The sequence below is a fragment of the Columba livia genome, chromosome 10, assembly GCF_036013475.1.
Source record: "Columba livia isolate bColLiv1 breed racing homer chromosome 10, bColLiv1.pat.W.v2, whole genome shotgun sequence".
NCBI lineage: Eukaryota > Metazoa > Chordata > Aves > Columbiformes > Columbidae > Columba > Columba livia.
In genome coordinates this window covers 22,418,294-22,445,267 of record NC_088611.1, presented here as the reverse complement: position 1 = coordinate 22,445,267, position 26,974 = coordinate 22,418,294, and the positions used below count along the sequence as shown (strand labels likewise).

Below are 26,974 nucleotides of genomic sequence, written 5' to 3'. Positions count from 1 at the left end.
GTCTTTTACTGTGGGAGAGAAGTGTCCTCAGCGTGAGGCTGGTCAAGGCGAAAAATACAACTCTGGCATAGAAAGAGGAGAAAGAGTAAAAGTCTTTTGATAACTTGAAGATGCTGATCAGAGTTAGAGTGCCTGAGGTTATTGGTTACGGGAGGACGGGTCTGTCGCTGCCCGTGGGATGGTGGTTGGCTGTGGGCGGCAGCGGGACCCGGCGGGGCTGCCGCGGCTCCTCTCCCTGCCCTGTGTCTGGCACAGCTCTGACTGTCCTGAGGAGGAAGCAATAAACCCAGAACAGATGAAGTCGTGGTGTTTTGTGAGCTGGAGCCTGGCGAGTCTGAAAGGCTTTTTAAGCCTTTGAGTTAAAGACGAGCTTGATTTGCTGGTGAACCCGGCGCTGGGGACGTGGGTGAGAGCAGTGTGGATTTACGGTGCTGTCAGCCTCCCTGTAGGCATGCAAGTGATCATATGTCACAAATAATATGTCAGTTTGTATGCGAAGAATACAGGATTTCAGGTAGTACTGTAGATAAATTGAAGCATCGTTTTCTAGTTTCAAAAAGGCAATTGAAAAGCTCTGAGGATTGCGCTCCGTGCACTTACACAGCTGTTTATTTTGACAAAGAACAAGGTTTTAATATGAGACTGGTGAATGAAATTCTTCAGCTCTCGCTTGGAAAGATAATGTGTTTGCTTTAGCAATTGTTGAATCGCCCGCGGCCGGTGCGGAGCCGGAGCAGCGCGCAGCGTTTGCCGGGACAGCGCAGGGCTGACCCGTGTCTGGTCGTTGCAGAGATCCGCACGCAGCTGGTGGAGCAGTTCAAGTGCCTGGAGCAGCAGTCGGAGTCGCGGCTGCAGCTGCTGCAGGACCTGCAGGAGTTCTTCCGCAGGAAGGCGGAGATCGAGCTGGAGTATTCCCGCAGCCTGGAGAAACTGGCCGAGCGCTTCTCCTCCAAGATCCGCAGCTCCAGGGAGCACCAGTTCAAGTAAGCGGGTGTTTCTGGGGCAGAGCGGGGCAGCGCCATGGGCTGGGTGCTGCTCCTGCACGAGGTGTCTGTTTGTGGCTGCACAGGCCAGAGTGGAGCAAACTGAACAGCACCATGGTGACCTCGCGCAGGCTTCGCAGAAAGAACCAGAAACGTCTTCTTGCAAGGCTTTCACCACAACGTTACTGACCTGTGCTGCCCAAATTACACTTGTTGTGCGCTTCTCTGGGCAGTACAATAAAAACACGAGTCAGGGACTCGAGTCAAGCCCCTAGACGTTATTTTTGAAGAGGCTTGAGTTCAGGCACTGGTTTGATTGTGCAGATAAAGGGATGCCTGTGCTATAAACCCTGGTGTCTGGTGCAGCCTGGTCCCTGCGTGTCCGTGTTGAGGCTGCACGTGGCCATGCCTGCAGGCTCGGGCTCGGGCGCAGAGTCTGGGAGTGCCGTTCGTTGCAGCTTTCAGGAGGACGCGTGTTTCTGTGTGCGCAGCCGTGCGGAGCTGCAGCCAGGCAAATCCGGGCTGGAAATGCTTTGAAACACAGCTTTGAAATAGGAGGTATGAACTGGATGCTGGAATTGTGTGAAACTCAAACCAGTGATGAAAATTGTAATAAGTGTGAATATGTGCAGGTTTTTGAAAGCATCCTCCTTTCAGTTTAACAACACTCTTAAGCATGGCTGACACAGGACAGATCCTGCCTGCGGTGGAGGCAGGCGGTGTTGATACGCTGACAGCATTCATTTGAAAACTACATTCCTTTTTGACTTGTTCACCTGACCTTTTTGATTCCCCCCCCAATTCCGCAGGAAAGATCAGCACCTGCTTTCCCCTGTGAACTGCTGGTACCTGGTTCTGACGCAGACGCGTCGGGAGAGCAGAGATCACGCCACCCTCAACGACATCTTCATGAACAATGTCATCGTCCGGCTGTCGCAGATCAGCGAGGATGTCATCAGGCTCTTCAAAAAGGTAATGGAGCAGCGGTGGAGGGCTCTGCTCGCTGAGGATCCGTCCTCGCCTTTTAGTCTAAACCAGAAGGTTATTATGGAGCTCTACACGACTGTGCCCGCCCGGAAGTCTAAAGGGGAACAAAAAAGCCGACATTGTTAAAAAGCAGAGAAAGGTAACAGGACTTTCTGCTAAGTCCATGTCACAGCTGAATCACAGAAAAGGCCCATTTTGTGTCATCATTTGCTCGCAATATGGATAGGGAGGCTGATGCTTTTGGGGATACTCAGGTTATTTATCTTTCTAACCTGCTGCACACTGTCCCCAGAGGCACCTGGGGCCGCGCGCCCCACGTCGCACAGGGTTTGGTGAGAAGCCTTGGGCGCAGCGTGGGAGCTCGAGCGTCCTGCCGAAATGCTCTTTGAGCCGCCCAGCCCGGCCGGGCAGCTGGTGGGACGCTGCTCAGGAGCTGAGGACGTGGCTCTGGCTCTGCAGTCCGCCCGGGTTCGAGCGTGCTGAGTGCGGTGCTTGGAGCTCCTGGGCAGGCCGTGCGGAACCGCTGGGCAGGCGGCGGCTCCAGGGGGTTACAGGCGTCAGCGGTTGTGGATCAGCTGCTCGCTCCTCATGCAGATTGCTCTTTGATGGTAAATTAGGGGAACGTTTTTTTTCCAGAGATGTCACTTTCAATTCCTCCCATCTCGAATCCATTAATGGGTTGTGACATGCTGTGGGTACAGAGAGGAACTGGAAGGTTTTGTTTTGTGCTGTCGTTATGTCAATGTGAACAACCTCAGCAAAGAAGCAGGGACCTCCGATCTGGAGTGCGGGGATGGGTGTAATTGAGAAGCGATAGATCAGTGCAGGGTCCTCTGCCGGGAAAGACCCGGGTGCTGAGCTGTGTCTCGCTCCCTGGCAGCCCGGGGGCGGTTCAGCAGTGAATTGGGGAGTTGCGGTTTGTTCATACCACGGCGGTGTGTTCCCCTCCTGGCAGCGCAGTCCCCGCGTTTGGCCGCACATCGCTCTGACGCCTCTCACCGCCGGCTGGAGAGCCCCCCAGATCCACGAGAGGGACGGGAGGAGCTGCGGGCATCAAGTGTTCGGGGGTGAGCCGGAGACGTTTAACTGAGCCAGGCCCAGCTCTGGGGCCAGCTAAGCCAGTCCTGGCTCCCACCGGCCTCAGCAGCCGCCTGGCGGGAGCTGTGGGTGGTTCTCAGAGCCGCAGCAGAAGCGACATCACGTTTCTGGAGTTGCTGGTGACCCTGTTTGCGGGGTGCTGCGGGCCGGGTCCCCGCGCGGGGACAGGATGGGATGGGACAGGGCGGCTCTGCGGGTGCTGGGGACCTGCAGCTGCTGCTCCCTGCTCGAGGACAGGTGTCAGTTACCTGTCCATTCCTGAATCGCCTCCGAAGGAATCCCAGTTACAGCTGTTAATTGTGGTTACCTGCAGAAGACGTGCTGGGCCGTGGGGTTCTCCCCAGGCGGTCGCGGGGCAGAGCCTGGAGATGCTCCCAGTTGCTGTTTGTGAAGGCAGGAGCTGTTTACAAAGTGTGAGTGGAATCTGGATTTGGACTTTAATAGTTCTTTTGTTACAAAATGGGCAGTTATTCCCATCCAGTGGTTTCTTTTCTTTCTTCCCCTTCCATTTTTGCCCTTCCCAGATGTGGAACATAGGAAATCCTGGCTTTGGATGTGTGAGTACGTCAGGGTATGACGTGGCTCGCCCTCTGAACTCGTGTTGTTCGCTGAGCCCCTGCACATTGCAGCTATACAGTTGTGCACAGCTGCGATCCAGCCCCTCACTTGTTTTATCCCAGCGGTTGAACCAGCCGTGTGTCTGCCTTCTGGCAATGGCTCAGAGTTCAGCGTCTGACGCGGCGCCGCGGTGGGGGCGGCAGCTCCGGGGGCGCAGGGCGGGTGTTGTGGCGCTGCTGTCACCTCTCGCCCGTGCCGGTTTCCACAGCGGGAGTTTGCCGGAGCCCAGACCCGCGTCCAGCGCGTTGGTTGTTGACACGGGCTGCGGCTGCGCCGCTGGCGGCTGTGCCGGCGAGGGAGGAGCCCGCGGCCACGGTGAATGTCTCTGCACTTTTAAAAAGTGGCGCAGTGACGGTGTCCCTTACCCGTGGCAGTGGCTGGTTGTAGCTGCAGTGACAAAGGGCAGTTGTCCTCTGGTGGGTACGGAAACCGCCGCTGCCACAGGTGACACCATTACTGGGCCTTTTGATAAAAACACGTGGCACCCACGTCCTCGGCCCGAGCGCCCCCGTCCTGCGGCCCGGCCGGGGGAGGAAGAAGCTCAAACCGGGCACATTTCCCCGAGCTCCCAGCGTGAGTCACGGTCCTGGCGCAGGAGGAGATTACTGAGGTGTGCTAATGCTGCTAATAGGCTGGCAGTAAACGAGATGTGGAGAGGTGTTACTGCGGAGACCTGGCTTGATCTGTTGTCGGAGCGAGTCTGTCACCAGGACATGTCAGCGTGTGCCCCCGGCGGGGGACAAACCCCGGCAGGTCATGTCTCCCCTCTCGCCTCCTGCTGCAAGACGTTTGCTGCTTCCCGCGAGCGCGGAGCACAGGAAATGACACACCGGAGAGCGCGTTGCTGCGTCTGAAACAACCGTGCTGCGCTATTCCCCAGCGTGAGATTTAATTACATTCCGTGACAGTGAATTTAATTGCGCCCCGTACCGCAGTGCCCTGGGTGGAGATTTAATGCAGAAGTGGTGTCTGTCGGGACGGGAGTTCTTTCCTTTGTCTTTAAAATAGGCACTTTCTGTTGCCAGTAGTCTGTGTTGCCTCTTCCCCTATTTTGTCTGCAGCGGCAGGAATTTTAATAGACCAGCTGAACCGGAGCCATTGCTGTCCCTGCGAGTAACTGGTTTGCAGCGGGAGCGGAAGGCGCAAAGCAAGCGGCTAAGCTGAGTTTGGGGTTTGCGGATGGTGCCAGGGAACGGGAAGGACGTTTTGGTGTTGTGTCCTGTAAGCACACACGTGCGATTTCTGTTATAAAAGGGGAGGCAGCAAGCGTGGAGCAGAGCTGAGCTGTCAGCCTCCTGCCCGGCTGCGGCTCCGGCACCGCGGGGCTGGGCGCCGCCCTCTGGGGCGCCAGGGCGCTCCTGGCGGTGCCGGAGGCTTCGGCGGAGGGAGGAAGGTGCCGGGAGCTCTTACACTCGCAGTGAACTTTCTCTGGAGCTTGCTGAGCTCTTGTGGTTGTGAAATTGGAAACTTTATTATATAATTGTGGTGCAGCTGTTTCGTAATATATCTCCTTTTCGAGAAAGACTTTGGTTCGCTCAGGTCGGAACAGAGCAAATGAGCTACTGCCGACAGATCAGGAGGGCGGGTTGTGGTCGAGGTGAAGCTCAAACCTGAAATTCTTGGGCTGGGCAGCGCCGGGAACCTGCGTTCTGAAATATCCAACTGCACTGGAAGTTGCAAGGCCAGCGACAGGTGTCTTATTTAAGTCTATTAGATCAAGGTAGATCGTATGACTGCAGAGTGCAAATCCAAGCGATTTGTGCACCCACAAATGTTTGCTGTGTAATTCAGGTTGCACAGAGGAGTTAATGCAGCAGAATGCGGAGCAGCTCAGTGCGGAGAACGCAGCAACCGCCTGCCCGCCCCCAGAAACACGGGTGCTGCTGAAAACAGGCGAAGTCGAGCTGTAAGCTGCTGCTGGCCGTGGAGCAGGCCCGGCTTTTGCGCACTCTGCTAGTCTTAGCCTGAAACAGCCCCCAAAATGCAGGAGGGCATTACGTGTGGGGTCCGCAGAGCGAGGGCGGAGGTGAGCCCGGCCCGCGGGGCAGAGCGGGCTGTCCGTCGTTCTGCACTCACCGTGTGCTTGCAGGATAAATAAATGCGGTGGCGTTCCTGGTCGTGGTCTCTGAAACCCCGGCTGGGTGATCCATGGACGAACAGCGACCTCAAACAGAAACGCAGCCATTCCGAAATGCTGCGAGGATTTGCTGTACTGCACGTGTTCGTGTTTGGAATCACACGTTCTATTTTGTTAAGGATTTGTAGAAAATGGAAGGGAATCAAATCGCTAGTTTACTTTGAACCCTCACTGTCGCAGGCCTGTTGGAAGAGGAGGCCGTCTGGGTTTGGGGTGTTATGTTTAGAAATGGAACAAACAAACCCCAGATTGTGGGTTGGCAGCTGTCTGATGTCTTTTCAGCTCCCAGAGCAGGAAAGATACTGGATGGGGTTTCTGGGCCCCGGGGCATTTCTCACGCTGCAGGCTTGTTTCTTTTACAACAGCACGTAGAACTGAAACACGGCTGGTTTGACGCGGCGGGAGCGCGGCGCGGGCCGCGGCTGGGAGCGGGCAGGACGCGCTCGGATGGACGTTCCAGCAGCGGTTGTGCCCCCGTCCTGTTGTGAGCCGGGAGGCGGAGAGGAGAGCCCTGCGGGCTGGGAGCCGCCCGGAAAACGCGGCTGGCGGCAGCATCACCCGCTTGCTGCGGTCTGTGCTCTGTGGGATGGACGCGGAAGCCGTTGCTGGGGATTGCCGGGACCCGCCGGGCAGAGGGGTGCGAGGGCTGGGAACCAGCACATCTGGCTTTGCTGGGATCCGCTTGGTGCCTGGTTTGAGAAGAGAGGAGAGCGACTCGCTGCTGCCGGCCCGCCAGCTCGCCAGGTCCCCAGCCTGTTCTGCGGTGCCACGTACCGGTGCCCCGGCAGCGCTGGGACCGGCAGCGGGTCAGGAGAAGCCTGTCACCTCATTTCTTCTTTCTGTAGTACTGGAAAGTCATAGGGTTTTGCCTCCAAAATGTATTTTCCTCTCAGAAGTGCACCTTGTGAACATAACAGTCACCACTCCTCTTGTTGTCTTCCAGAGTAAGGAGATTGGCCTCCAGATGCACGAAGAGCTTCTGAAAGTCACCAACGAGCTTTACACGGTGAGTGCTGAGCTGGTCCTACCCCGCGCGCATCACATAACTGTGTCCCTTAGGAGATGTCCTGGGCATGGTCTGCTGGGATCCCTGGTGTCCTCAGCACTCCGCGGTGCCTCGAGGCCCGTTCGGTGTCACTGGTGTCACTGCCAGGCGCTGGTGGCCTCTGGGTGCTGGCTGGACTGAGCTCGGGCTGGAACACGTGGAGCTTTGGGCTGGGGTGCGTTCGGGTCCCCTCCCCGCGGAGCGGTTGCCGTGTCCGGTGAGACACGCGCCGTTAGCCAGGACGCTGCTCTTCGGGCAGGATTTCATAGCGGGCACTAATAGTGTTTGCTTCTGGCTCTTGCCCTGTAGCAATTGTGGTTTTAAATTTTATTTGTAGTTTAGGATCACCAAAGCAATATAAAGCCTGTCTTGCACTGGAAAATGGAGACAATGGGTTTGGTTTCTTTGGTTGTGTCTGTTACCGGTACATAAATAACGCTGCAATAGGTTTATTCCTAAAGAATCATTTTATTCCATCTTTGGAAAAATAGGCCTAAACAAAAGGGTGTGAATGATATGATTTGAAGTTTCTGCCGTACATCTTCTCTAAACAGGTTTGTTTCTGCACTGGTTGGTGTGGTGAGACCTGCAGTGTGGGTGCACGGCCAGGGTGGGTTAAAAAGCCTGCGTGGGATTTGGGAGCACGTTGTTGATGGCTGAATGTCACAAGCCATTTTAGTGGCAGTGACTAATTAAGATTAATTACAACAGCAGCATGACAGGTGCAAAACAAGGGAAGACTGACAGGAGCTGGGCTGACTGTAATACCTGTGTACTGGTGTTCCCAGAACCCAGACACGGGACAGGAGTGTCACCTGCGGGACTCAGCAGTTTGGTGTCCTTGGGACACCAGGCAGAAGGGGCTCAGTTGCACAGGGGCTTGTGGGGAGATCAGTGTGTGCTGGGGGAGCTCTGGGCGTCCTCGGGACTGACCTGCTCTGGAGTGTCCCTGTGTCACCAGGTACAGCACAGGGACCCCAGTTCAGGTCTGACCTGCTCTGGAGTGTCCCTGTGTCACCACAGTGACCAGGTGCAGCACAGGGACCCCAGCCCAGGTCTGACCTCTGGAGTGTCCCTGTGTCACCAGGTACAGCACAGGGACCCCAGCCCAGGTCTGGCCTCTGGAGTGTCCCTGTGTCACCAGGTACAGCACAGGGACCCCAGCTCAGGTCTGACCTGCTCTGGAGTGTCCCTGTGTCACCACAGTGACCAGGTACAGCACAGGGACCCCAGCTCAGGGGACACTGAGCTGCTCTTTGTCAAATGTCATTTATCTGCGGCCAGCGCAAGGAAGTCGTTTGTCCTGCCAGTGGCCGAGCCGTGTATCCACAGCGTGACTGTGCCCTGGCTTGGATGCTTTTTCAGCCTTCCAAAGGGGAATTCTGTGCACTGTGTGGAAACGATACAATCATTTGTTTGGCTTCTCAGGCATTCACTGTCTCAAACTTAAGCCAAAAAAACCTAAATTGATTTTAATTCAGCCTTGTTGCTGTTCTGATGCAAATCACCCTGTGGACTCTGCGTGGAAAGAACCAAACCCCAAACCACACTGCTTTTAATTAAATAGGAAGTAGGTGACTTTGTCCCGAAGTAGGAGTTGCTTGTGACCAGTTCTGCACAGAGAAAACGTAGCTGTGAATTCCAGCCAGCTTCATTCTCTTGGTTCCTGCTCGCGGACTGCAGCAGGTGCCGAGCTGCAGCGTCCGTTCCTCTGCTCACAGGTCCCTGTCTGTACCGTGCGCGTTCCTCCGCGCAGGAGTCAGGCCAGGGTTCGGGTGGGAACAGCAGTGACCCCAGCGCTCCGTTTGGTGTTTGCTGTGTGGTTCATGACAATGCGCTGTGTGATGTTTGGCTTCGTTTGCCATAACGCAGCTGGAGCCGAAGGCAGGTGGAGACGTCCGTAAGAGTCCCGTGATGGGAGCTGGGGAGATTCTTGGTCACTAGGTGTTGTTGCAGAGGATTAATAACTGTGAAATCAATTGTATTAATTAAAATAATATGTACAGATGCATTACCCAGGTTAAAACTACCCGTAGCAGCCATCGCACCTGTGCAGCAGGACGTGAAGGGGCTGTGGGCAGTTCTCCCTTTCCGTGGGGAGCGCTGTGCGGGGTGTCCAGCGAGAGGGGACCCTCAGCGGGTGAGCACTGACCCTGGCGCTGATCTGCTGCCCCTGCTCACGAGCTGGTTGGAAACGAGCGCTGCTAGCTGAAGGCAGCAGGCCGTGCCATTTGTGCTGGTATTTCAGCAATGGCCTCTATCCAGAACCTGGTATTAATATTGGAAAACACAACTTGTGTTGTTAACTAACTAATGAACATTGGAACATATTTTTCTGCCTCCACTGCAGCTAATTAAGTTATTTGCAGAAAGGTCCCTGGGATGCAGCTGTGGCAGTCTCTCTTTCTGACACGATGCTGTGGGACCGGGACAGGGACGGTGCGGCTCGATCGCGATGCCAAGAGGGCGCGAGGGAGCTGCGGATCGAAGGGCCGATTGCTGCGGTGCAGGTGCTGCCCAGGCAAAATTAAGGCAGATACTGAAACAAACAGACATATCCCCCGGATTTCCAAGCGTGTTGGCACAGCCAGCTGTTTAATCTGTTTCAGCAACACGGGTGCTGAAGCCCAGGGGAAGTATTTTGGCGTGGCCGCGGTGGGTCCTTTGCACTTTAAGACTCCTTGGAAAGTCTTTTTAATAAACCTGGTTCCTGTGTTGCCTTTCCAGGTTCAAGCAGGGATAAAAGGGCCTTTGCTGGGGACGTTTCCTCTGGCCCTGAGCAGCGGGTTGGCAGGGGCCGGTGCGGGTCCCAGACCACAAGCAGCAGGTCATCGGGGGCCGGCGCGGGTCCCAGGCCGCGGTGTGTCGTGTGGCTCTGCCTGGCGTGTCCCGCGGCTCCGGCTGCACTGCGCTTGCCTTGGGGAACAGAGACAACCTGCTAACGGTGCTCAAGTCTTTCAGGCTGGGTAACCTTCCCATAAGCTTCAGATTTCACAGAAAACAGGCACTTTGGGCTGCTGTGTCGTCGTTGGGCTTTTCTGCCGCACTGCACCGGGGCCTCTCTGGGGGCCGGCGAGCCTCTCTGGGGGCCGGCGAAGCCTCTCTGGGGGCTGGCAAAGCCTCTCTGGGGCTGGCGAAGCCTCTCTCGTTCCTGCCGCGCTGCACCCAAGTGCAGGGCTTTTCCTCTGAGTTTTTCAGGAGAAGATGGGGACAGTGAGGATGAGGAGGGCTCTGCGAATCCACTTGTCTTTCTCCTTAGGAAAAACCTGGAAATGGTTTTGTGTGTCCTATGATGCACTGCAGGAGCTACAGTCTGAAATCTGTTTGAATCAGTGTTAGATTTTGCAGGATTTTGAACTAAAACAGCGCAGGAACAAGGCACAAGCCTTTGCTTACGGTCTTGCAGTTGCCTAGAACCGCGGCTCCCGGCCGTGGCACATTTGTGCTTCGCTGCGGCACTTGGAGCCCGTTTGTGCTGACGTTTGTGCTTGGCAGGAGGAGAGATCATATGGTTCAGCCCAGCCTCGTCCAAGCCAAACGCTCCTGGCTCCTGCTAACAGTCGTAGCTGAGGAAGACTCTGTGTTTTCTTCATCAGGGCTCATGCAGGGCTCCTGTGCCCCGGCGGCTCCTGTGCCCCGGCGGCTCCTGTGCCCCGGCGGCTCCTGTGCCCCGGCGGCTCCTGTGCCCCGGCGGCTCCTGTGCCCCGGCGGCTCCTGTGCCCCGGCGGCTCCTGTGCCCCGGGCCCTGCACCCCGGGCGGTTTGCGTGAGCCGATCCGCAGCGAGGAGCCGGCACCTCCGGCCTTGTCAAGGCGATGTGAAACTGAACATCCTCATGCCCAGGGGAGATGATAAAAGGGGACAACGTGACTAAAGGCATAAAGAGAGGAGAGCAGATGTGTTCCTCTTGCCAGTCCCATTAAAATGATCACAATGTGCCCTCTGGGCTTCTGTATCTGCAAGGAGAGGCTGCGGTGGAGGTTTTGCCTGCAGTTTTCCTGGCAGTGGATCAGCATCACTGATGGTGATCCTGAGTGTGAAGGACTCGCTGTCGCTGCAGCCCGCCCTGGCACTGACTGTGCTTACCCCAGCAGCAACAGAATTTGATGCTGATCAGAGACAAACTCCGTTGCTGCTTGGGAACTGTGGCTCCTTCACCTTCCAGATGGGATCTGCTGTCAGGACGGTACAGCAGGGCTTATGTTGGTGGGTTGGCTTAGCAGGTTTGAGTGTAGGAGCAGAGGGTTGGGTCAGAAGTGACTTCAGGTTGACTTTGGGCTCCTCGCAGTCTCTTGTCATGGAGCCCTTGTCCCAGGCGCAAGCACTGGCAGTCCTGTCCCTGCATGGCGGTGCAGGCGCTCTGTGCGGCACACCTCAGCCTGGCCCTGCGGCGGGGTGACGGTCCTTACACCAGCTCTGTGCCGTTTGGGAACAGGGCTAGTGATGGGCTTGACTTTATGGGCTCTTCTTCCCACCTGGTTCCCTAACGCTGCGGTGGCCGCAGACCGCCCAGGCACCGCCGAGGCTGCTCCGGCTGCCCGGGGCTCTCACCTTCTCGTGTGGCCATGGGGCAGGCGGCACAGCAGCTCCTGTCTCCCCAGGTGATGAAGACCTACCACATGTACCACGCGGAGAGCATCAGCGCGGAGAGCAAGCTGAAGGAGGCGGAGAAGCAGGAGGAGAAGCAGTTCAACAAGTCAGGGGACATCAGCGTGAACCTGCTGCGGCACGAGGACCGGCCCCAGCGGCGCAGCTCCGTCAAGAAGATTGAGAAGATGAAGGAGAAGGTGGGTGAGAGGGAAGGACGCGGGAGCTGGGAGCCCAGGCTGCGCCGGACGCCGAGGAGGCCCCGCACCGGCGTCTGCCCCGGCACGGCCACGGCCGCCGCCCGCACACCCGCCTGCTGCGGGGCCGCGGTTTGCTCCTGACTTCTGTCCCAGGGTTCCTTCCGCCCGAGGCTCGTGGCAGGCAAGACAAGCGTCAGCGCTATGAAATAATTGTGATTCTTCCTCTGCAGACCGTCTGGGAGTGAAGTGCAGCATTTAGTTGGCTTTGCTAGGCAAAACACTTAACTCCATTCTGGCTTCAATGATCGCAGCATCTCCAAAACTGTAACTTTTCTGTTAATTTTGGAGAAAAAGCCATAGCTTTGCCAGCCGGGACGGCTCTGCTCACGTGTCCCAGCGCAGGGACGCTGTCTAGCAGCCGCTGCTTTGAGGGGTTGAACCGTTAGACCAGTGATCTGCCTGAGCAAATGCCCCAGATCTGAGCGCATCTGCTTCCCTGCGGAGTTTTGAATTCTGTGTCCTATTCTATATTTTGTATCTTGGGCCTCTGGGCCAGGTTCCACTTCGATACAGCTGCACGAATCTGGAGTGAGTCCAAATGTATGTCAGCGTATTGGGGAGGAAAATTTGGCCCTGTAGTTTTGATTGATGCCAAAAGCGCCACGACAGCGCGCTCGCTGTGCCTTGGCTGGCGGAACCAGGGCGCTCAGGTGCGGTCTCCGTCCCGGCAAGGGTGCCTGTTTCCATACCCAGTACCAATTGTATTAATTAACGTGTCACGCCCAGGCTGCAGGGTGCTGCGGGGCCCTGCAGAAGGGAAGCTGTGAAAGGAGCATCCTGTTTGTACTCTGACGCTCCATTCTGCTTTTTCAGAGACAAGCCAAATATTCTGAGAACAAGCTGAAGTGTACTAAAGCCCGGAACGACTACCTGCTGAACCTGGCCGCCACCAACGCCGCTGTCAGTAAATACTACATCCACGACGTCTCCGACCTCATCGATGTAAGTGCTGCCTCCCTGCACAGCTACATCCTGAGCACGTTTGGTCCGCAAGTGTGCTCTCAGTTGCTGGGGATGAAGGGGCATCTGTTGGCGCTTTAAAATAGGTTTGACTGGGGCCTGAAAATGTGCTGTACATTTGGATACATTTTCCCTGTGGTGTTTTTTCCCCCCAGCACACGCGCTGGTGCGGGTGTGTGAGCAGAGCCGGAGCTGCCGTTACGTGGGAGTCACAGAACCGTAGAAGGGTTGGGGCTGGAGGGACCGTTCAGGACGATCTCGTCCGGCCCTCCGCCCCGGGCGGGACACGTTCGGTGCCTCGGGCTGCTCGGAGCCCGTCCAGCCGGCATCGCTTCAGGGACGTCGTGTCCACAGCTTTCCTGGGCAGCGCTCAGCCAGCCGCTCCGGAGCTTTATGGTGGCCACGTGATCGCACAGCAGTCATTGATTCGTATTTATGCCACATAGAAACTTCTTGCAGCCGTGTCTGGGAAAAAAGATGCAGTTTTTTGTTATAACTGCAGGGTATGAACCAGCCTGAGCCCAACGCTTTCCTGAGCACGTAACAGGGGATTCTGGGTTGAACCGTGTTTCAGTTACAAACCAGACATGGCTCGAATGTTTCCAGGCTGGGGTCTGGGTGCGGTGCACGCCGGCTCTGCCTCCAGGCCGCGCAGACCTGGTCCTTTCCCTCGTGTTCAAGCGGAGGCGTCGCCGGCCGTGGCTCCCGCCGGCGCGGCGTCCTGCGGCTGCGTCTTCTCCGGGCCCACAGCTCCTGGAGTTTGAGGCCGGGCTTCCCCTGGCCCATCCATTAGTCTGTGTTGGGAACAGATAAACTCTTCTGAAGATCAGGTGCTCCTCGTTGTCCTTGTTGAAGGAAGGTGTTTGTTTCCAGCTCCCCGGGCTGTGCCGCTGTCCCGGCCGCTGAGCGCGGTGGAGCCGCCGCCCGGCTGTGCCCGCACAGCTCGCCGCACCGAACGGCGGCGGCAGGGACTGGGACTCGTGTGCATCAGTGACGCCTACAAACTGCTTTCAAATGATTCAAGGGAAGAGATTCCCATTTCTTCCTTTAATAGGTGTCTTCACAGTGGTGTGGATTGCGCTGTGTGGTTTCCTCCTGCTGGGGTTGCTCCAACAAGCACATAAATAACTGATCTCGAAGTACCGAGTTAGTCTGGCTTCGTCATTCCCTAAATGTACAATTTAAAAATGAGCCGGAGTATTTATCTCCTTTACTAAGCTACTAACGTATATTTATTCTTCTAAGCATTAATTAAAGTAAGTCTGATGCAAAACCCCTGATGATTCAAGATTTTGAGATACGATAAAATATTCTCAGTATGTTCTTTTTGTTCTCTTTATTATTTAAGATGTATTTAGTCATATTGAAAGACTAATAACTTGATTATGGAAACATTTGAACAGCAAGGTATGATAACACCTTGATTTATCTGTGGGGTTTCTGCTTTTTGTTGTGTATATTCTCTCCCACTTATTAGTTTTTAAGCAAGAATGACTTATTTTCATGGTGCTGTGAGGACTTTGATTTCCCGGAGAGCTGCCGAGTTCCATTTTAGTTCTGGCTGTTTATATTATTCCTCCCAACGTTATTTCCTCGCTGGCGCTTCCCCTGGAGCCAGCAGATGGCTTTTGTGCCGCACTTCAGGAACCCCTTCAGGGGACTTTGACTCGAGCACGTTCAGCTCTGCGCGGCTGAATTCCGCTGCTTACGCATTCTGTTCGCCAAAGAAAACAGTGTTGGATGTGCGAGCTGCACACGGGTGTCCTGATTCTAAAGCTCCACAAGGAAGAGCAGTTTATGTGAACGGACTCTTGTGCAAATTCAATATATTTGGCAGGAGCATGGCCAGAGGGGTTTGGCAGAAGGTGCCGGGGGACGCGGCGCCGGTGCAGCCACGGCCAGGGGCCTCCTGTGGGTGCGTGAACTGCAGCAAGCAGAATGAAAGCGGGTGTTTCTAGATGTAGTTTTAAAGGGAGTGTTTCAGTGTCAGTGGGTTTAGCACCGGTAAGACGACGGTGCCTCTCAGCAGGGACAGCGCTGTTTGCAGACCCGGGCTGTGGACGCGCAGGACATGAGTTCCCTGGGCTCGGAGCAGGGCCGGGGAATTGCACCTGTGCTCCCGGCCGCTTCCCGGGTGGGTTCGGCTCCCGGCCGCTTCCCGGGTGGGTTCGGCTCCTGGCCGGTTCCCGGGTGGGTTCGGCTCCCGGCCAGGCTGGCCGGGCCGCAGCGGTGCCCGGGGGTCGCAGCTGTGCAGACCCCGCGGCTCCCGGGGCCGGTGAGCGATGCCCGCGCTGCCTGTCAGGACGCGGGAGCGCTGGGGGCTCCGCACACCCTGCACATCAAGCACAAATTGCTGTGTGCGGGTTTTTGATTTGTAGGCAAATCCGAACCGTCAGGACACTGGAGCAGCTAATTTAGCAGCGTTTCCCCCAAATCCCAGGCGGCTCAGTGTCATCTGTTAGGGACGGCATTGACATTTCCCGTGCCCTCGGCGGCACCGCGGAGCAGTGACTTTGTCACAAAGCCGTCGTGCTAATCTTGCGCTCTGGCGAGAAAGAAGGTCCCAGCTGCTCTGGGGAGGGTGGAGAGTCCTCCCCGGGCTGCAGTTTTAATGAGAAATGGAAAACTCGATCAGAGGAGCCGTGAAGCGGCGCAGAGCGTGTCCGTCCCTCCCTCCGTCTCCAGCGGCCTTTTTGTTTTGTCCTTTACAAAGAGAGAAGAATACAGAGACGGATCAAATTAGACTTGGGCTTAAAGTATGCCGTTGTGCCTCTTCCCTCAAAGAACCATGTGTTCTATTAAAACGCCTGGGTTCGTCTCGCATTTCTGTTATTAACTGTGTGACCAAGTTAATCTCTTTGGCCACATATGTGAAGTGGAGATAAAGCTGCTTATCCATCCCTCTGGATTTCAGTGTGAAATGGCTGCAGAATATTCTGAAGTGGCCACATGAAAGATATCTCTAGATGGAGCGGAGTGAAATGTAGCGGTGTCAATACGGACTGATCCACCAGAACTCGTTCGGCCTCTGGTAAATCCCTTGGGAACAGCAGCTTGCTTCTGGAGGGATTAGTGCGTGTGCCGTATCGGAGACAAACAAGCAAGGAAAGGAGGAGAATTCCAAGGAATTCAGTGTTATGCATTACTGCCAAATTGTTCAGTCCGTAGAAAACTTGGCCGATGGCATTGCCATTTTTCACATGGCCAAGTGATGCTCGGTCAACTTAAGAAACAGAAGCAGCAGCCAAAATTGTTGCATCAAAGATCTGCAGCTGGCTCGACTCAGCTCACAGTAAAGCTCCAGGTTGTGCAGCAGTGGCAGGAGAGTAGAGGCTGGAAAATACGGGTATAAATGCGTAGTATCTTTAGAGAAAGGCAGAGAAAGAAATGAGGATAAAAGAGAACACAGCAGAGCAAGTGAGAAGTGTCTGTTTCCAGCTGGCGCTGGGTGCTGTGCGGGGCCGGGAGCCGGGCTGCTCTCCCTGCTCCGCGAGCTGACGGGTGGGACTGGCCGCGATGCTCGCATTTGCTCGGGTTTGCTCGGGTTTTGCCCTCCGCGGTCCTGCACCGTGGGCGCGTTTGTGTGCAGGGTTCAGCCTCCCAAATAAGGGGGAGACTCAGAGGTGCTGAGTCCAGTGACAGGTCATTCGGGTCTGTTGGGGCAGGTCCCACAGCCCGTGTTCGGGGGGCTGGTTGCCCAGGCATGTCCGTGCCTGCCGGGCCAGCGCCGCATTCGCGTGGCCTTTCCCCGTGTGATCGCACGGGACATCGCCGGCTGGGCAGCTCTGCCTGGCAGCACCGGCTGTGATGAAAAGATGCCTATTTATACAAGCAGGGGGGCCTTTCGGGGGCTTGCGCTGTTGTTTTGAAGCAATTTTTCCAGCATAAAAAGCCTTTTGGTTCCACAAAGGCCCAGCGGTTCCTCCCACGCTGTCCTTTGAGTGGGCTTTGTGCCAGCCCCAGAGCCAGGTGTGTGCGGTCACGGCGCTGTCACCTGGAGCAGCGTCTGCCGCCCCGGCCGCGGTGCCTGCAGGGGCCTGCGAAGGAACGCAGCAGCGCAGCAACGGAAAGAACGAGCCTTCCATGGGGAGGAACGAGGCTGCCTCGGGGTTCGGTACCGTCACCGCAGGGCTGCTGTGTCCTTGTTGCGGGTGTCCCGCAGTGCAGCAGTTTGGGAGTGTCACCTGAGCCGGTCAGGAGGAGGCTCGGGGAGGTGACGCTCCGGGTTTGGGAGCTTTGCAGGGCTGAGGAGGCAGCGGTGGCGCTGGGGCGGGTGTTTGCTGCAGGGCCCCCCCGTCGGACACCCCCGGACAAGCTCGGGGTGCAGAGCTCCGGGTGTGGGTTCCCGGGCAGAACAAACCCCTCAGGTGCCGCGGTGCAGGGCGAGCCCTGCGGCTCCACCGCGGGGGCGGCAGCGCGTGCCGGAGCGGCAGAGCCCCGGCACAGGTACCGCGGGCAAGGTGCTGCGGCGCCGCAGGGAAGCGGGTGATGAAACCACAAATACCCATATGCCGTTCAAAGCTTCATGCGTGTTAGGAGAACAGATAGAAGAAAAAGGATTACATTTGTATGATCTTTTTCAACACAGCGCTTCCGTGGATGAGGAGACGATGGGAAGGCGGTGCTGCGTTTGCTTGCTGCGTTTGCTTGGTTTCCATTCAGAAATGGGACGTCGTCTTTTCATATACCAGTACCCTGGTTTGGTAAACTTCTGTTACTCTTCTGAACACAAGTTATTAATGACAGCTACCTGTTCGTAAGCAGGAACCATAAATCATGACGCTCTACTACTGACACCGATTTACACTAAGCTGTTTTTGACGTACTATATTGAACTGAAAGAGTCCAACCAATACACGTTCCTTAAATGTTGCTGGTCCTGGCTTTAATAATAATATGGCAAGACTACCTTTTTTGCCAAAGTTTGCACGCAGTAAATGATGTATTCCCCTCGTGGATACCACAGACACTTGAACTGGCTTGCTAAACTAAACGTGCGGATTGTTTTACGATTTAGAAGTGTCGTGCAGTCTGTAAATTTTACAGCCTGAAGACCATAATCAGTCTTTGTCTGATAAACTTTATTAGCTTGGTACAACAAAGCAGCAGTGCTTTACTTCAGAAAAGTGATTTCTCCTTGATACTTGGGCTGCTTTTCCCAGCCGTTTGACAGGAACTCACGTCCTTTGAAAGGTTAATTTACCAATGTGTTCATCGTAACAAAACGAAACCAACACACCAGCCCCAAACAAACAAAAGCCCTGACCCTCAAAAACCCAAACCAGCAAACAACAACATTGAAACATCCCTAAGAAAACACATGGGGGAGGGAATTGCTGCAGAGAGACTAAGGAGCACAATAAAATGCAGGTTAAAAATCCTCCAGAAAGAAACGTGCTCCAGAGACCATAGAGTTAATTAACTATGGCTAGATTTTGAAAAGGGCTACATGATATTTGGCTCTGTAATATTTATAGTTAAAGAACCCTTGATTAGAAATAATCCAATCTCACGCTTCAGGGCACGGGGCGATTGCTGTGAAGGCCGGGAGGATCCTGCGCCCCCCACCGGGACCCACACGGCGTTCCCCGGTCGGCTGAAAATGAACGAGTAGTTCCGGAGGCGCTGCCGTGGCTGCTGGGGAGATGCTGTTGAGGAGATGTTGTCGTGGGCGCTGCTTGGGACAGAGCGCTGGGCTGGGCGGGCCGGGCCGCTTGCTTTGAGGAGATCCGAGGCCGCCGGGCTGCGGGGTCGGGCGCAGGGGAGTGGCGGCGCAGTCGACACCCCGGCCCCTCCGCACGGTGCTGCGCCGGGTGAGTCACACACAGATGGGCGATGGCCATGCCGTTTGGGCCAAAACGAGCTTGCTCGAGCTCCGGGCTGTCTGTTTGCTTCTCCAGTTGGACACTGTAATATTTCCACCCCTTGCAGGGGCATTACCAGGCTGAATGAATTAATGCACAGAGAGCTTTGAGCTCTCCAGATGAAAGGCGCTGCAGAAGGACTGAGGCTTGTTATTTGTGGTTCTAATTTATTTTCCATCAAAGGGATGAGAGGAGTGAGAAAATGCCATTTGTTCTGGAGCTGGGAGCGGGAGTTTGAAGTATTCCCCTCCCCTTTGTGTGTTGCTCTGGGAGTTCACGGCAGTCCCGCTCTGTTCTCTGGGCTCCGGGCTGTGGAGCAGCCGGCGCGGTGCTGGTCACCAGCGGCTTCAAGGGCCGCAGCTGTGAGCGAAGTGCCTGCCCTGGTTCTCGGTAGGAGCCGGGGTCTGGGCCCTGCGGATACCCGCTGCTTCAGCACGAGCTCGGCATCGGGGTCAAGAGGAGCTTGCACAGGGACTTTTTTCCTCCAGAGCAGCTGGCAATACCCTGAGCCCCAGTTCCTCGGATCCTGTGCCGTTCAGCCGTTGTCCTGTATGCCTCGGGAACTCCCGGCCTTGAGCAGCGGCGGCGATTTTCTCCTGCTGTAATTCTTTTTATAGCACCAGTTTCCAAGGGGGTGGGAGAACGACGGCGAGGGGCTGGGAGGTGTGATGGGAAAAGAGCACAGTCCCGTGTTCAGGACTCAGAACTGCAGTCGGTGGGTTGTGGTGGGAGAGCAGATCCTGCCCCGGTGTCGGCATGGGGGCCTGGGGCCCCAACCTGCCCTGTCTGCACCCCAGCCTGTCCGCACCCCAACCTGCCCTGCCCGCACCCCGAATCTGCCCACACCCTGAACCTGCCCGCACCCCAACCTGCCCTGCCCGCACCCCGAATCTGCCCACACCCTGAACCTGTCTGCACCCCAGCCTGCCCGCACCCCAACCTGCCCTGCCCGCACCCCGAATCTGCCCACACCCTGAACCTGCCTGCATCCCAACCTGCCCGCACCCTGAACCTGCCCACACCGCACCCCGCTCCGCCCCGGGCTGCCTGCGGGCAGGGGGTGCACCCGCACGGCCGCGGGGCCAGGGCAGCTGTGGGGCCGCATCCCGACTCGGGGTTCCTCTGTGCAGCCCCGAGCGCTCGCACAGGCGTTCACAATAAGGCTGTCCCGTGGGAGGGACTCGCGGCGCTAGAACAAGGTTTCGCCTCAAGCAGTGAATAGAAATTTGCCTTGATTCCTTGTTTTATGTGGTACTTGCTGATTTGTGAAGGCAGAGCTATACCAGTCCTTAACTGCCCTTATTTTCCAGTAATAAGATTAGAAGCTAAATAGAAGACGCATAAGTGGTGGATTATGACCGTTTGATAATTCCTGCAAAAATCCTCATTATTGCACATGTGTTTTCTCTGCGTTAAACGGCTGGATGGGGCGGGCTGTGCTCGTGTGTCTGTGAGCAGGAGCCGGCCCGGTGTGGTTTTACCGCTGCTTTCCGCACAGACTAAACCAAAGACAGCTCTGTGACTTGATCTGAGCTGAGGGCTGTCGCTTCGGATCGGCAGAAAGCACAGGACGACGTCTTCGGTTGGAGCTGCTTGTAGCACCAGCCGAGCTTCTGTGTTTCACTTCAGGTTTGTCAGTGCTGATGTTCTGATGCAGAATCGCTTTTTACGCCTTTCAGCGTCGGTTCAGCGATGCCTGTGGGTGCCGGAGAGCCGGAGGAGGCTCCTCTGACACGCCAGCTCCCAGCAGGCGTTCTGCCGCTGTGGAAATCTGGTCTCATTTTGGGTCAATAAGAATATGCTGGCAATCTTCCTGCTCTTTTCTGGAGATTTTTGTGCCGTGCTGGTGCTCCTGGCGGCGGTTCTGCTGGGGCTGAAGCCACTGACCCCGTGCCGGGGTGGGTTTGGTGAGGTGAGGATTTCTGCTTGTTCTTCAAGCTGCGCGGCAGCGAAGCATCTCAGCTTCCTAATACAAGCTGTCCTGGGCTCGCGTTCACGTGACAACAGCAGTTTGCTGGCGCTGGTCAGTGCGGTGCTGCGCACTGTGGGAGGTGTTTCTCATGGGTGTCCCTGTCCCACCGGGGTGTCCCTGTGACCCACAACCCTCCTGCACCTGGTGTATGTCCGCAGGTCAAGCTGTGGACTGTGTGTCACTGCCACCGCTTGTGGTGACCGGCTGTGCCCCAGACAGCGCTGGGTGTGCTGGGGACGCAGGATTACGAAACACCTCACAGAGGCTACAGCCAGAATTACCCAACTTTACATCCTCTCTCAGGAGCTCCCGCCCTCTCCTCCATCCCAGAACCAGAAGTGCCCCCGTTCTGGAGGCAGCCCCCGTGTTCACCGCGCTCTCCTCACAGCCCATGGGCCGCGCTCCTGCTGCTTCCCGCGTCCTCCCTCTCGCCTTTCCCCGCAGACAACGTCTCCGAGCGTTGGGTGGCTCCGGGGTGCCCGTCCCCGCTCCCCGCGGGCCCGTGCTGTGCCAGGGCGCCGCTCCGGACGGGCGGGGGTTGCTGAGAGTTGCTTTTTGCTCAGCCGTGATCAAGCGTTCATAGCAGCAAATGCCTGTGCCATTGCTGTACTTAACATGCCAAACTCAATTATATCGAGAAGAGAGTTTAAAAACAGGCTTTTGTCTAACGTACAGTATTTTGGCAGCAATTAGCTCAGAGTTTTATCGTTTTCCCCAAGGTGAACATGAGAATGATCAGTTATGCATGAGAAGTTGCTCTGTTGTGAGGGAGCCAGCAGTGCCTGGCGAGGATAAAAGGATGTGCACGTACTGCGGGGCACGTCTTGCAGTGCCATCTTGTGTGAACGTCCGCCGGCCTTTGTGCGGTTAAATACAGCCCGGTATGACAGGGCTGCTGTTTCTCTGGGGCATACAGTGTTGTTTTGGATGTCTTACCCCCAAGAAGAAGGGTGGGATCGTTTGTATGACCAGACCCTTCATCGGTGTTTCTCAGTGCTGTGATCTGGGATTCCACGCCAGCCTCGCTCGGACCTTCCGGACATACCTGTCTGCTGAGTACAACCTGGAAACCTCCCGCCACGAGGGCCTGGACATCATCGAGAACGCCGTGGACAACCTGGACGCGCGGAGCGACAAGCACACCATCATGGACATGTGCAACCAGGTCTTCTGCCCTCCGCTGAAGTTCGAGTTCCAGCCCCACATGGGGGATGAGGTAGTGTGCTGGCCTGGGCTGGCTTCCTCCTCCCTTAACATCCCCATTAAATGATTTCTGACTCCTTATCCCCCTCTGTTCTGTCTTCACATGCTGCTATTTGTGTTTCTTTACTTAATGAGACGCTTGGCTCATTAGCACTCCTCCTCTCAGTCTGCTTCTCGCTCCATATCTCTCCCAATTAGGAAGCCTGTGGTTTGATTCGCAGCTGAACTGCCCAACAGATTTGTAAAGGGGAGCTTTGATTTACCTGCTCTAACTGGGAGACTTCAGAGGGCAGCTTTGTGCTGGCCGGGTCCAGGCACTGCTGATTGGAACGCGGGTGACGCAGCCTGGCTGGAGCTGCGAGGAGCTTGTGGGTGCCCGAGAGAATAATTTTGGTGTTAAATGTGTGTCCGGTCGGTGCGTGACCCCCTGACCGCTCTCCCGTCTCAGGTGTGCCAGGTCAGCGCGCAGCAGCCTGTGCAGACCGAGCTGCTCATGCGGTACCACCAGCTGCAGTCGCGACTCGCCACCCTCAAGATAGAGAACGAAGAGGTGAGGAGTTGCCGCGGGTGTCGCGTTTGGCCTCGTGGGCAGCGTTGCTCAGCCGTTTCCTGTTGTGCGGGGGTTCCTGGGGCCTCCGGTGGGGGCTCCTTCCACCGGGAGCAGGGGCCAGCGGGAGCTGCCTCTTGGCCAGTTGTTCTGGCTCCAGATGTGTCCCTTTCCCAGCCTGTGTCCAAACCGTGCTGCCTCCTCTCTCTGATAGGTACGGAAAACCCTGGACGCCACGATGCAGACTTTGCAGGACATGCTGACGGTGGAGGATTTTGATGTCTCAGACGCCTTCCAGCATAGTCGCTCCACTGAGTCGGTCAAATCAGCTGCATCAGAGACCTACATGAGTAAAATAAACATCGCCAAGAGGAGAGCCAACCAGCAGGAAACCGAAATGTTCTATTTTACAGTGAGTCTCATCTCCTGCAATACAGCACACAAAGCATTAATTGCTAGGGCCCAGTCCCATTGTAAGTGCTCATTAGTGAAGAGCACGAACCGGTTCAGTCTCTTTCTTTGTGCTGTGTGTGGTTAGGGTTGGAGCGCCTGTCTTGGCGGCAGGGGACGGGCAGGGCAGTGCTGGGGACGGGCAGGGCAGTGCTGGGGATGGGCAGAGCAGTGCCAGGGACGGGTAGGGCAGTGCTGGGGATGGGCAGGGCAGTGCTGGGGACGGGTAGGGCAGTGCTGGGGATGGACAGTCCAGCGCCTGCCACGTTCTTCTTCTGGAGCAGCAGCTGGAGCAGGCGGCTGTGACCAAACCCGGGCAGTGCCGCAGGAACCGGGCACAGACCCTGCAGCGCCTCTTCCGGAGGCCTTTGCAGTTTTGAACCAACCTTCCTTTTCCAGCCCACACAGCCAGATCTGCCCTTGGCCGCGGGATGAACTCAACAGTCATTCACATCTCGTGTGGTGCTGGCGGCAGCCGCAACAAGTGGGTTTGCGGTGCCACGCTGTGCCGGGAGAGGCAGCGGCGCTGCTGCCTTCGCATCCCTGCTCCGCTTGCAGGCAGATCCCGGGTCTGGGAGGGTACTTGAAATACAAGTGATGGGCCGTCAGGTCAGCAGAAGTAGCATGGTTAACAGACTAAAGTTAATAGCATCTTGGGATGTATTACATATACACAAAAAAGCTTCTGCTTTCTCTCAGCAGTATTTTTACTCAAAACTGGGAGGGAAATGCAGTTTTCATTATGAGTTGTGCTTGGGTTTTTTAATGCTTTTTGCAACAATTTGATCTCTCCCGTTGTCTGCCTTTCATTTTCCATCTGTCTCCCTCCTCCTTCTTATCTGTAAAATCGCTTGCTCTTGAGTGTCACCGGGAGCCAGACGGTGTGACAATGAAGAAGTTGTGCTGCACAGTCCATGTCGCCCAGCGCATGAAGCGCCCGATGGGCCCTGACCTGGGCGGCTCTCAGGCGGGAGTTCTCGCTCTGCGTCGCTTGTCTGCACAAAGCAGAGCGCAGGGAAAGCCTCTTTGATGTTGCAGGCCGTGCCCAGAAGCCTGACAAAAGCAAGCGTGCTTTGAACTCGGCTCTTTGGAGCCGGGTGCGTTCCCCACGGGAGGCGCAGCAGCGAGGAGGCGACAGGATGGGACCCGCTCAGCCCTGCGGCGCTTTGTGTGCCTGGCGGCCCCGCCAGCAGCCCCCAGGCGAGCGTGTACATCAATTACGGACTGTTTCTGCCAACAGTCTTAACACGCCTTCTTTGTTTTATTTTTAATTCCAGAAATTTAAGGAGTATTTGAATGGCAGTAACCTTATCACGAAGCTGCAGGCTAAACACGACTTGCTGAAGCAGACGCTGGGAGAAGGTGAGTCGCAGGGCTGGGTCCGGGAGGAGCTCCCGTCACACGAAGCCGCCTTACACCGGTGTCTTTTGGTCTGTCCCGTCTGTCTGCCTGAGCCAGTGGTGGCGCCTGTGGTTGGCCGCTGCTGTTGAGTTCAACCAGTCACCTGCAGAACCATTATTTCCCTGGAATATCATTATTCTCCCACCGTTCTTTGGGGGTGTTCAGAGTGCGATTTAGTTCTCTAGAGCTGCACAAAAGCAGCTCTGGAAGATTTTCACGTGAAACTTTCTGAATTTCTCCCAGGCCGCGGCATCCTCCTGCCATGTAGGCGTTCAGCAAATATTTAGGCCAGAAATACCAAATCCTGCGTTTCAGCATGAGCTGATTCTCATTAGGAAGAAGCCTGGGTTTGCGGAATGCTGGGATTCTTTGCTTTCTCGGTGAGGAGCTGGCTGCGAGCTTGCTCTGCGCGGTTGCCAGGGAGAGCAGGAAGGAGGCATGTGCAGCCAAATGCTTCCTTTTATGTGTCTCAGAAAAAGGAAGAATAACTCAGCTTTCCTGGCCTTGGGAGAAAGGCACAAACAGCATGTGAAATTAGTTTAGGTTTTTTTCAGTGGGTTGACAAATACTTTAAAAAATGAACAGATCTGATCAGTGGTGGTATGCTGCCATTTCTATGAAATCCAAGCACTAGAAGTCCACGGAAGGAATGAGAATATTGACAGGCAGAGTGGGGTGTGCCTGCTGGGCTGAGACGGGCTGCTGTCTCACAGGAGAAGCTGGGGGACTGAACCCTCCACCGCGTTCAGGTGCCATTGCTGGTGCTCCCTCAAGCAGCTGGACAAGCCATCGTCTCAGTGGCCTCCCTGGGGTGTCCCCCCGCCCCTTGTCCCCCGTCCCTTGTCCCTTTCCCCCGTCCCTGGCCGGCCCCAGCTGGTGCACGCAGGCTCTCCTTGCAGGGGACCTGCACTGCAGCTGCTTGCTTACAAAATAGGCTTCATATTGCAGATAAACCTTTATTATCAGTGGGAACTGAAGATGCTTTCCCTCTCTTGTGGCTGAATCTTGGATTTCTAATACGTCTTTTAGTGGTGGGGGCTTGTATAGCATCCATCTGCCTGACCCATGGGGCCCTCGGGCATGTTCCTTTTGCCAGAAGCCATTACAGGGGCTTACAGAACCAGAAATGAGTGTGAGTTCCTGTGTGAATGTGTTCCAACAGTTTGGTGGTGCCTGATGTGCAGAAATGATGGAAACTTGTGTTTCTTCCCAGGTGAAAGAGCCGAATGCGGAACGACCAGGTGAGCGGCTCCTTCCTGCTGCCCTGCGTGCGCTGGCTGCGGCGGGAGGAGGCGGCGCTGCCGCGGAGCTGTGCTGGTTTGCTGTGCTGGTTTGCTGTGCTGGTTTGCTTTGCTGGTTTGCTTTGCTGGTTTGCTTTGCTGCTGCCACAGCTGGGGGGGTCACATTTCACCGCCTCCCAGCTGCCCGTGCGGGTGGTGTCTGGGCTCCACGTCCCTGCCCCGCTCCCCAGCTGCGCTGCCTGCAGTGGACTCGTTTGGGTGATGGCGACCAGGCCCTGGTTTTTGCTGCACTGTCACTTCTGGCTGGGCGGCTCTGCAGTGCTGTGTCAGCACGGGGTGGTGCTTTGTCACGTAGTTGGGTTGTGTGACAGTGCAACACCAGCGTGTCCACCCGCTCCCTGCCATCCCCGTTCATCAGAGGACCTGGATCTGTCCCCAGAAGCCTCTCCCAGCTCTGGCTGCTGTGCCTGGCCCGCAGAGCATGCCTGTGTTCAGACTTCCACCGCTCTGCAGCAGGAGATAGTGCTAGGGGTGAGCGTACCAGGAGGAGGCTTTGATCTGTGCCCAGTCATAATGCATCTCTGCAGAGCTCTGGTGGCTTACTCTGGGCGTGCTGGCTTTCTAACAGCAAGATGTGGCCAGCAAAGCCTCCAAACATCTCCCCAGAACACACACAGCCTCCCTGCGCGCTAGCTTTTTACAACCCTGTTCCAGTGTTTGATAAAATTTGTAATACCAGAAAAAAACCGCAAACATTCTGTGTGAGAAGTGTGGAAGCAGATGGTGAGGGCAGAGCAGGGACAGGGGCGGCAGGACAGCTCGCTCTGGCTGCTGCCCGCAGGGGACTGCGGCACCGGCTGCTGCCGCGGTGTCCCCAGGCCCTGCCGCGGTGTCCCGGGCTGTTTGCTGGCAGGTGGCCGGCGGGCACAGCTGGCGAGGTGAGCCGCGGTGCTGCGGAGCACCAGGCAGGGCTGCGTGCTGAGCTGGCGAGGAGAGCACACCAAACCCTGCGCAGTCACGGGAGCGTCCGCTCCGAGCGCTTGGTTTAACAGGAGTGGGTGCCGCTGGAGCGGTGGTGTCGTGCGCCCGAACGATCCAAGGAGCGAATAACAGCCTCCTGCATGAGGGGTGATGGCACAACTCCCTGCTGCTTGTTTGCTTTGGTTTCAGCAGTTGCTTTTACTTTCAGAAAGGAAGACAAAGGAGACAATCGCCCTGTTGTGCCGGGCAGGGCTGTCGGTGTGGGCAGAACAGGCTCGGCCCTTCCCGGGGGCTCCATCTGCAGCAGGCTGCTGGGTGCTGGGTCCAGCCAAAGGAGTGCTGAGAAGCCATAGGATTGTAGAGCCAGATTGCTTAAAGGCATCTGATTAAAGAACTAGTGGATCACAACTGTGCATGGAGGCTCCCAGCACTCGGTTTTGTTTGCAGTCATGATTTCTCCTCTACAGATATCAATAGAGCCTGAGGATAGAGGACAGATCAGAAATCACATAAGGATTTTATGCTGCTTTTCTAGATCTAGGCAGTTTGGTCTTAATGTCCTTCGTTGTTGGAAGAAGAAATCAAATTGTGAATAGAGTTAAAGAAAGGAGCCTTCCAAAGTCCTGGTCACTGCACTAAGT

General features: G+C 56.1%; 1 protein-coding gene across 3 annotated transcripts in view; it reads left to right on the top strand.

Annotated features, from left to right (window-relative positions):
* The window catches only part of SRGAP3 (SLIT-ROBO Rho GTPase activating protein 3), an 81,070-nt gene that overhangs the window by 36,701 nt on the left and 17,395 nt on the right, over positions 1–26,974 (top strand). For all 3 annotated transcript variants that reach the window (XM_065075833.1, XM_065075832.1, XM_065075831.1), the window contains exons 2-11: positions 791–983; positions 1,793–1,955; positions 6,767–6,829; positions 11,469–11,654; positions 12,528–12,656; positions 21,505–21,726; positions 22,162–22,263; positions 22,475–22,672; positions 23,988–24,072; positions 25,325–25,352. In XM_065075833.1, the coding sequence (XP_064931905.1) occupies positions 791–983; positions 1,793–1,955; positions 6,767–6,829; positions 11,469–11,654; positions 12,528–12,656; positions 21,505–21,726; positions 22,162–22,263; positions 22,475–22,672; positions 23,988–24,072; positions 25,325–25,352 (1,369 nt within the window). The remainder of the gene's footprint in view (positions 1–790; positions 984–1,792; positions 1,956–6,766; positions 6,830–11,468; positions 11,655–12,527; positions 12,657–21,504; positions 21,727–22,161; positions 22,264–22,474; positions 22,673–23,987; positions 24,073–25,324; positions 25,353–26,974) is intronic.